The following is a 10,923-nucleotide window of genomic DNA, read 5'->3' on the forward strand; positions in this document are numbered from 1 at the left end:
ATATATATATATATATATATACACAGTGGGTTTCTTTAAGATTCCATCTACCAAATCCACTTACAAGGCTTTGGTCAGTCCGAGGTTACAGTAGAAGACACTTGCCTAAGTGGCACTGAACCTGGGACCATGTGGTTATTTCTGCCTTGTTTGAAATTTATTTTATGCTTCTCTGTTGCTCATGAAACCACATTTTTCACACATCAACTTTGATTCCATTCCTTCTTTACACAATCAATCAATCACATTCTCCATCTCCTTAGCAGGTGAGGCACACCTTACTCATTGAAAATCTTTCTGCTCAACATGGGATTTTATACACATCATGGACATAGTAAATATGATTTCACTACTTTACTAATGCAGGTACAGTACACACAACACACACTGAAGTTATATAAGAAATCATGTGTTGCTTTATGATTATTTCTCCAGTCCCTACTGGTCTAACATTTTGAATAAAAAAGTTTCAGAAACTTTGATGATGTCATCTGATCATTAAGTATTTCAGTAGTTCAATAATTTTTTCTCTTGGAAAAGACATTTTACCAGAGTTTTCTGATGAGCAATCCAAATATACTCTTCAGTTTTAGTAAATAAACAACAAAATACAAAAATATTAAAATAATTTATTTTCTGTATGGAGAAACATTAACAAATTAAATTTTAAAAATTATGAATATATATATATATATATATTATAACACACACACACTGTGCATATATATATAAACTGATGTTAAATAAAAGTAAATAAATAGAACAAATATTTAATAAATAAAAATGAATTGAACATTTCTGTGGAATACAAATTCAGGTAATTTAAAATACTTTGGACTTATATTTAATACCATCCAAATTAACAAAGACATTCCTGATATAAGTTAAACTAGTTCATGTGTCATAGAACAAAAATATTTCTAGAATATTCATTGTGGTTTAATTGAAAAGTTTTTCTAATCCTTTCTCACATCATTCCAGTTTCCTCCCAGCTCACATTTTTTGTGTAGACAATCAGGCATCAATCACATTAACCTCACTAGTCTGCAATGGTCATTCATGGGCACAATTCTTCCCCTCCTGATTAACTTATAAAATGATATCTAAAGCAGTCAAAACTTCATTTCTACAAATCAACACTAATCATTCCCAACATAACCACTTCCAGCCTATTGGAACTGAGGAGTGTGGTTTCCAGTAAAAAGAGAAAAAGTGTCATTCTAAAATCATTGGTGAAGCAAGTTCAATAAGGCTAAACAAAAAGATTTAATTAAGATTAAAAAAAGAAAAATAGAGAAACTAAATCAGAAATGAATTTAAATTAGTAAACCATTATCCCTAATCAAGTTTTGTGAAGCAGCATCTACTTATTATATTTAATCTTTGAAAATGAAAAGATACAGTAGATCAAAATGAATATCCATCAAAAACATGTTTAAATATCCCAAAGACATATAATGGCTACAGAGACTGCCGCTTTTCCAGTTATTTTTATAAAGGTAAAAGAATCCAATTTGTAAATTTATTGATTTATTTTTCTCTTATTAAGTGACAATCTGAAAAGATGTAATTGATACAGGAATGGATTTTGATCTCCATTTTTAAAAATAATGACTGGTGGTGGTTATGTTACATTTCTTGAAACCATTTGCATGTTAGTAATGTTTGATGTTTCATTGCTTTTAGTATAACTTTTATCAATGCTTAAACACCTATTTCCATTTTTACCAGAATTAGACTGGTTTATTTGACCATATTTGAGATTGCTAAACCATGAGTTCTAGTGCACCTGAGCACTATAAACACTATTTTCATCATCATCATCATTATTATTATTATTATTATTATTATTATTATTATTATTATCTTCTCATCAAAAGTATCAGTTTAAAAATCTGTCTTGCTGTGTTGAGTTTGACATTTCTGTTATCTATTTTTGGTGACAAATTACGTTCCTATATTTGGTATGGATGTTTACAGTAAGGTTTTATGGAAGACAGAAGGAAAAGAAGAAATAAACTAATCTTATCATTTGCTTGCAATGATCAAGAATTAGGAAATGCTGTTCAGATACCAACTACTGCAAGATTTTTTAGCTCTTAAAGTATTCACATTTATGGATACAAACCTATACCCATCACAAAAGCAGGTTTTGAGACATTTCAGTTAAGAATTGTTGAGGAGACATAAAGAGTAATAATGAAATGAAGCATTGGCTTTGAATATATATATACACACACAGGGTATCCCAAAAGTCACTGATAGGTTTCAATTTTTAATAACTTCCTTAACTTTACAAATAAATGTATGAAATTTTGATGCAATATAAAGGATATAATGGAAATTAATATGCACAAGTCAAATTTTGCAACACCACTACATCACATGAAAAATGACATAGCTTAAATGGCAGCCATTTTCGGTTTTGCATGCCTATGCTCTTAACAAAACTTGTACCATAACACCCTCAAGAGTTTCAGACCCCACTTCTCTGATTTCTCTATTGATGTTCTCCTTCAGTTGCACCAAGGTCTCCGGTTTGTTGACACAAACCCTCTCTTTCAGGTATCCCCACAAGAAAAAATCCAGGCTTGTCAAGTCTGGGGAATGATGTGAAAGCCATTCAAACTAGACCTCACACATGGTTCCAGCAAGACGGAGCAACTGTTCATACAGCAAGAGAAACAATGCAGTTGCTACAGCAGTGCTTTGGAGAGAGAATAATCTCCTGCTATGGCAATGTCAACTGGCCTTGATGTTCCCCAGACTTTACTTGCTCTTAAGTAAGGTATTTTATACCACAAGTTGTCACTGAAATGCTGGACATATTTATGCAGGACACAATATCACTACAGCCCAAGAAGTGTCAATGCAAAGACATACAGAGACAAACACACACATATTTGCTTGTTTGTTTAAGGTCCCTCTTTCCACACTCACATGAGTTGGACAGTGATTTAAGAAAAGATTTTACAGCCAGATGCTCTTTTTGTTACCAATTCATACTTGATTTTCAATTAAGGAATCTTTTATTTCACTGGTCTTTGAAACGACATGGTGATCAATTGTATACTCAACAAGGAATGTAAACATCATATCATCATTTCACTCAGATGGCAATAGGTTAAGCCATAAAATGTCAACATTTACACACACACACACGCACACACACAACCTCACACATACACACATCAAACTTTCGAACAATTTCCATCAACCAAATTTAACTCACAGTTCATAGAAAGAACATCTGCAGCTAATACTTAATTTCTGACCCAAAAGAACACAAAGTATGTTTCAGAAAGAGAACAAGTATGTTTTTTTTTTATAATTCTAATTCAATAAATGATGCAGTCATTAAATAGAGATGGTTTTAAAACTATTAGCTATCATAAAAAGAGCTTATTGCGGTATGTTTTAGAAGAGTCATCTCTTTTAAATATATCCTGAGAATTACAGTAGAAGCATTCTTGTCACAATTTTGGTCAGAAATTTTCTGTGAGTTGTGCTAACACTATTTTCAATCTTTAAAATTGTTCTCTAGCCTTTCAAACAATAATTCAAGATTCAAAGAAAATTTTTGTTTGGGCAATTTAAGAAATAATTTGAATATTTGATACAGACACTAAATAACAACAACAATAATAATAATAATAATAATATAACTGCAAGTCTACAATCAGTAGTTGTTTCTAAAAATTCATTTAATTTTATTTGAACTCAAGAAACTGTTTTGCTATTATATCATTTGTTGCTATGTAAATTAAGAAAGATGGTTTGGTACTTGATATACAGTTAAACATATGAGAAACAAGGTAAGCTTCAGATGACAGGAAGGTGAATAGGAGAAGTGGTACAAAGGATTGAAGAGAGTGAGTAGTAGGTAGACAAGTAAATTCACATGAGTGCAAAAGGAGAGTGACAAATGGATAAAGATAGTGATAGAGGTGAATGCAGTGAATGGTGAACACATGTGGAAGTATGGTGGAATGTGACCATCAGTTGGTGGGAGAAAGAAATAGGAATGGGTCAGGGAGCTAAAGACAACACACACACACATATACATACATACATATATCATCATCATCATCATCATCGTTTAACGTCCGCTTTCCATGCTAGCATGGGTTGGACGATTTGACTGAGGACTGGTGAAACCGGATGGCAACACCAGGCTCCAGTCTGATTTGGCAGAGTTTCTACAGCTGGATGCCCTTCCTAACGCCAACCACTCAGAGAGTGTAGTGGGTGCTTTTACGTGTCACCCGCACGAAAACGGCCACGCTCGAAATGGTGTCTTTTATGTGCCACCCGCACAAGCCAGTCCAGGGGCACTGGCAACGATCTCGCTCGAAAATCCTACAGGAGCCAGTCAGGCGGTACTGGCAACGGCCACGCTCAATATATATATATATATATATATATATATATATATATATATATATATATATATATATATATATATATATATATGCATACACTCATGTGTCTGTCTGTGAATACTGGTGTAAAACACTGCATCAAGTTGCATCCTTTTACATCAAAAGCTAACTTAGCTGATCAATAAAATAATTATCAGACTGAAGTACTTGATTGAATATAGATTATTATAAACCTTGAAAGATACGCTCAGCATGAACCACCAGAGTCCAGTGACTTAAATAGCCAAAGAAAATTTATTTCGAATAATGGGAAATTTGGCTGGCATTATACATTATATTTCATCTGAAGCATCCTTTAAAATTTTATTACTTGAATGTCTCCATTTTACGGTTGAATGATGAATGGTAGGAAAATCTGACCTTCAAATGTAAAAGCTTTAATATCAACCACACAGAGATGACAAAATTATTTAAAATCTACTCAAATCATGCTATTATTGAGAAATAGATGTAACAGTGCATAAAGTGTAATTTCAAAAATAACATTACACAACATATAAAATAAATATGTCAACAATAAATCCATTTTTAATAAATTTGATTTGAATAACAAACGGAAATTTGTAATTTGCAGTTAAAAATACTTATAAGTCCTTTATACAAACCTAATATTAGGAAAAGGTAAATAAATATTTTTCATACTTTTTGAAGATTTGTATTTTTACTGTCATGTGCAGAAATAAAACTAATGGGATATGGTCCTGAATTTGATGGCTGAGGTAATTCTGTATTTGAAGATATCAAACTGGAGATCTTTATCACATCAGAATTATCACTGAGACTGTCTTCATTTATATTTCCCGTAGCAGATGTAACTGAAATTAATTGCAGTTCTTTTTGATTATCAGAATCTTTATCACAATCTTCTGAATGCTGTGAACAAGTCTCTTCAGATCTACAGGTATCAGATATATTGATGCTATCACTGGAATCAATATTAACAACATTGTCTTTATTGATATTTCCATGAGTGGTACTGGCAGCAGGTTTTAACCGAACATTATTTTTATAACTGGAAGTATGAATATCCACAGAAAATTCTTCAATACTGCTTTGATTGTCTTCATGACTGCAGGGTTCCATTTTTAACTGTAGGGTCTTTGGGTTGATGGCAGGCTCTGTCTCTGGTTCCACTTCAGTCTTGATATCGACAATCTGGTCTGTAACCATATTTTCTGCAGATCTTACATCAGAACCAGAAGTTGTATTGGATGTAGATGTTGATGCAATGGTAACAGCAGCATCAGCTTGCATGTTAATATTGTTGTAATTATTTCTAAATAACTTCATTAGCATAGAATTTTGTACCTCGTTAGTGTCTCCTTGTGTTTTAGAAGGAAATAGTCCTGACAAAGAACAAGGTTCTGCCAATAAAGGTTCCACCACATCAGATAAAATATCTTTTGTCTTAGCTTTGTTCAATTCCTTACAACAAAGATCTTCAAAATCTTTCATTTCTAATTTTTCAGCAATAATCTTCAGTTGGATTAGAATTTCTTCATTCAGATCTAAAATACCACTGTACATGTATTCTGCAAATGCTAAAAGTCCTTCTTTACTGACTGAACTTGGAAAGACCACTTTGGGAAATGAACCTCTTAACGAATGATGGAGAGCTGGCAGCAGTTTTGGACACACAGCTCCTAAAACCATTTTATGGACCTGAAAACATATAAAATACATCTGGAATAAATCTAACAAAAATTACAATGATCCTATTTCACCTCACAGTAAAATAAATTTGTAATTTATACACATTAAATATCCTTTCACCCATTTAATATTTGCAAAGATCATTCAACTGGAGCCTGTTATTGAATTTAGGATAATCACAAAGTTTTACTGACAAAGTTATCCTAATACATTTCATTGTAGCAATATTGACTAAATTCTGACTGAAAAAAATTTCAGAGTAGCACTGAAGTAGGGTATTGATAGCATTGAAACTGAAATTAAAAAGACATGACATTTGGAGAAGTATCAGAACGAATTTCTGTCCCTGTGTAAAGATCAATTCAAATAGAGCATGTGTAAAAGTTATGCTGTAAGGCAGTAAGATACTGACAATGAATGTAGAAGACCCATTGTAGCTGACAAGTAACAAGCTGATTGATATATATTGCTAATTTGTAAAAAATGCTAAATACATGAGTTGAGACAGTTACATAGCATCTTAGTTATCGATTGATATATGACAGGAAAGACAACTATACAGGTTTACATATATAATGGCAATAACTGTTGCTTAGTGAGTAAAAATGTGTAGTAAGTTACTGGTGGAAGGTACATACGAGATAATATTAGGTAGAAGAAATTAGGATGTCGTTGGAAGAAATTACACAGATTCAAGACAAAAGGAAAAGGCTGTATGAATGAAATCATAGGGGTGAATTATGAACTACATTAAATATTTTAAAGATTGGTAGAATCATTAGTGTCAGATAAAGTTTTTTGCAGCTTTTAGTTGTAATATTTTATGTTCTGAGTTTAAATCCTGCTAAAGTCATCTTTGCATTTCATCTTCCCAAAATTGATAAAATGAAGTTGCTGTGCAGAACTGAAGCTGATTTAATTATATCCATTCCACAAAATTTTAGCCTTGTGCATATGTTTGAAATTATTATAATTACTATATTACAACTATAATTATAGTTGCATTAAAATTAAATTTATGACATACCAATATATTTGTAGTACCATTACTGATGTATGAGTCACACAAACGTCCTGCTTCCCACATGGAAAATAGATTGGACATCACTGCTGTTTGATGATTTGGAACCACTAAAATGCGTTTCTCCTGAACAGGAGGTATAGCTGATTGTGGATGAAGTAAGATTTCACTGGAGACAGAATGGCTTTAAATACAAAAACATAAAACACATAACTAGTTAGATAACAGTCAACAGTAACATCAAGTATACCCATTAATAAATTCAAACAATACAAAGTGTTTGTTAAAGATCTCTGGACATTGCACACAACACCATTTGCTTCTGTTTGCTTGACTGACAAAAAGGTTTCATTCTTACTTCTTGTATGGGTGTTCAACTATAAGGGCATTCAACTCTAAGAACATTTGTTCCAACCAAATAGTGGGTTGAGGAATAAATTCATGAGCATTTTTCTCAAATTTAAAAATGCACACAGAAATAAAATTCAATGGCAAAATGTCTTATTTATTTAAAAGAGAATTTTTTGCTCTACAAGATAGTGTACAGTGTACCCCCACTAATTCACGGTTCAGCATTTGCAGACCCGGTTATTTGTGGAATCATAAATATCATCTGTGATTTTTTATGGCATTTTTACGTGGCAATATATACTTTTCCACACTTTTTAAGGCTAAACTATTAATAATAATATACCGTATTTGTCAGTTTACTGGACGCCCCTTCACAGCAGAAGATCCCTTTGATTTGAATAGCCATGCATCATGTTGCTTGATTTTTTTTAGATACGAGTACACTGTATCTTGTATCTCTTATTTCTGCTTTCAATCAAAGCTTGCTAATTAGTATAGCAACTATCAGCGCATTTTTTAAAATCATCATTACATTTGATCATACACAATATTTATTTCAACAGGATAATTTTTAAGGTCACGAGCTAATATAGCACCATTGAAATTAGGTCACTTACTGGTCCCTCCCTCCCCTTCTCTCTCACTCACTCACTCTCTCTTATTATTATAGTATAGGTAATACAAACTAAATTTTTCAAAACCATGATTATTTTTAATCTCGACATCGCTCAATACATGGTCACAAACAGCGTTTTCTTTACCATATTGTCAGTGGCGATAGAAAATGGTGCCTTTACATCAATATGGAGCAGCAAAACAAATGGTTCAGCTCTGACAAACAAGTGACTCTACAAGCAAAACAAGACCTTCATCCTTGAAAGACCATGTGGTGTGTATGGTGGGACTGGGAAGGCATAATTCATTATGAACTGGTTGAGTGCAATCAAACTTTTAAAGAAGATGATCTAAGATACTCACAACACTGCATTAGTTCTGGTTTTGCATAATTTGGAGTTTGCTTTATTAGAAGTGTAGACTGAGATCAATTGGTTCCTCTGTGCTCTGGTTGTTGTTTTGGTTTTCTTTTTCCAATTTGCACCATTTCCAACAGAGACTTTTTGCAATTTTCTTGTTTCAACACAACGAAGTTGAGAAGTGGGAATGGAATTAAGTCCTGATTTTTCAACAAGAGCTTGAAACTTTTCTGTAAAAATAAGAATTACTTTCAAGTAAATTTTTTTCTGGATGGAAACAATTAAAGTGTAATAATTGGAAATATTAAGTCCTATTTTTACAGAATTCATATTTCTTGTTTCAGTGTTAATTTTGATTTTAAAACTTCAAAGATATCTAGTTTTTTTTTTAAGTCATCATATCCCTTGTCAAAACGCTATACTATGTTCTCCTTTCCTCTCTTTAAATTCAATAAATATCAATATTTCAAACTTTGGTTTAATCTTTCAATAATATATCTAAGACATTTTCAAAAGAACAGGCATTAATATTTTGGAAATAGTAGTTATGAATGTTGCAGAAGAAGAGGTAAGCTCTCGGAGAGCTGGATCCACGAGCTGATATCCTTTATTTACATTAATCTCATTCAGAAAAACATGAGATAACTTCCATTTACTCTCTCTTTAAAAAAATCCAATCCCCATGACTGTGAAAATCAATAATTTAGAAATAATGTTTGTAGGTTCTTCATAATTACTTACTGTTTAGGGATCAACAACTTTAAAACTCAGAATGCCTTTGCTGTTCAATCACAATCTAATATGCCACTTCCTAATTTCTTGATAAGAAAACCATTAAAATTCCTATTGTTTAACATTATCACTTCCCCTCTACCACCTTTATTCATCACTCACAATATCCACTCCTACATACCTCTGCTCTCCATCTCTGTGCATCCCTTTCTCATACCCATTCCACACACTGAACATCATCTCACTATCTCTCATCTGTCTACAGTTTTATTATACTGTTTCTCTTCATCAACCTCTTTTCGTACTGCCATTTATCACCTCCTGCTCCCTGACCCACTCCTATTTTCTTCCCCTTCCCCTCCAAACTGATAGTCACCATTGACTACATGTCTACCTATACTCTTTTACTCTTCTACTTGTTTCAGTCATTTTACTGTGGCCATGCTGGAGCACCACTTTTAGTCAAGCAAATCGACCCCAGGACTTATTCTTTGTAAGCCTAGTACTTATTCTATTGGTCTCTTTTGCCAAACCGCTAAGTTACAGGGACGTAAACACACCAGCATGAGTTGTCAAGCGATGTTGGGGGGACAAACACAGACACACAAACATATACACACACACACATATATATATATATATATATATATATATATATATATATACATATATACGACGGGCTTCTTTCAGTTTCCGTCTACCAAATCCACTCACAAGGCTTTTGGCGGCCCCAGGCTATAGTAGAAGACACTTGCCCAAGGTGCCACGCAGTGGGACTGAACCTGGAACCATGTGATTGGTAAGCAAGCTGCATTCAACTCTGCCCTCATCACTAAACATCTTTCACTCTCCTTTCATACTTTCATGAACTTGACCATCCACCTTTCCTGATCTTCTATCTCTGTTCTCTTTCATTTCCTCCTTTTATCTTGAGGATATGCCCTGACACAAAATAACCACCATCTTTTCCTCTTTTTCTTGCTGAAGTTGCCATGTATCTCTTCTATAATTTATTAAGACACCTGTTCTTGTCTTTCTATCACATTTTAACCTCTCAACACCTTACACCCCCAACTCAGTCAAGAGGATTTGTCTTCCAAGTCATTTAGTGACCTCACTAGTGTTGGTACCATGAAAAGCACACTGTACACTTTATAAAGCGGTTGGCATTGAGAAGGGCATCCAGACATAGAAACCATGCCAAAGCAGACATTGGTACTCAATAGTCCTCCAACTAGTGAGATTCTGTTAAACCATCCAACCCATGCCAGCACAGAAGACAGACGTTAAATAATGATGCGATGATGCTGATGGAGTTATCTCCTGAAACAGTCACGTAATCTGCTTCATTAAAACGTTTTAAAACAGTGATTAATAGGTGTTAAAGTATATATTATTTCTATTTGGAATATATAATTTCTAGCTATATATTTAATGTCCATAAATAAATCTATAGCTCCTCATACACATAACATCATTTGGCTTAATTTCAATTTAAAGCTAAAATTAGTTTACATTTTTGTATGTTCTAGAGTTTCATTCTTCGTCTTTGCACACCTTCACACACGTCTTACATATAAATGCATTAAATGATTACAACACTAATGTAATTTTTAATTTCTTGTGTTTCGAATAAAACTAATAATAATAAAAACTTAAAAAATAGAGGGTGCGAAAATGACTGATTTCATTCATACACTTTTGATGGAACGTAAGGTAGTATCAACAAAATTTATGATAACCATATATA

At 33.0% G+C, this 10,923-nt stretch overlaps 1 protein-coding gene across 1 annotated transcript in view; it reads right to left on the bottom strand.

The window, feature by feature from the left end:
* Nucleotides 1–4,435: 4,435 nt before the first annotated feature.
* The window catches only part of LOC106872012 (uncharacterized), an 8,056-nt gene continuing 1,568 nt past the window's right edge, over nt 4,436–10,923 (bottom strand). The window contains exons 2-4 of the mRNA XM_014918825.2: nt 8,446–8,671; nt 7,123–7,300; nt 4,436–6,104 (exon numbers count right to left, since the gene is read on the bottom strand). Coding sequence (XP_014774311.1) covers nt 5,079–6,104; nt 7,123–7,300; nt 8,446–8,671 — 1,430 coding nt within the window. The 3' untranslated portion in view covers nt 4,436–5,078. The remainder of the gene's footprint in view (nt 6,105–7,122; nt 7,301–8,445; nt 8,672–10,923) is intronic.

This window comes from Octopus bimaculoides, chromosome 3 (assembly GCF_001194135.2).
Source record: "Octopus bimaculoides isolate UCB-OBI-ISO-001 chromosome 3, ASM119413v2, whole genome shotgun sequence".
Lineage (NCBI taxonomy): Eukaryota > Metazoa > Mollusca > Cephalopoda > Octopoda > Octopodidae > Octopus > Octopus bimaculoides.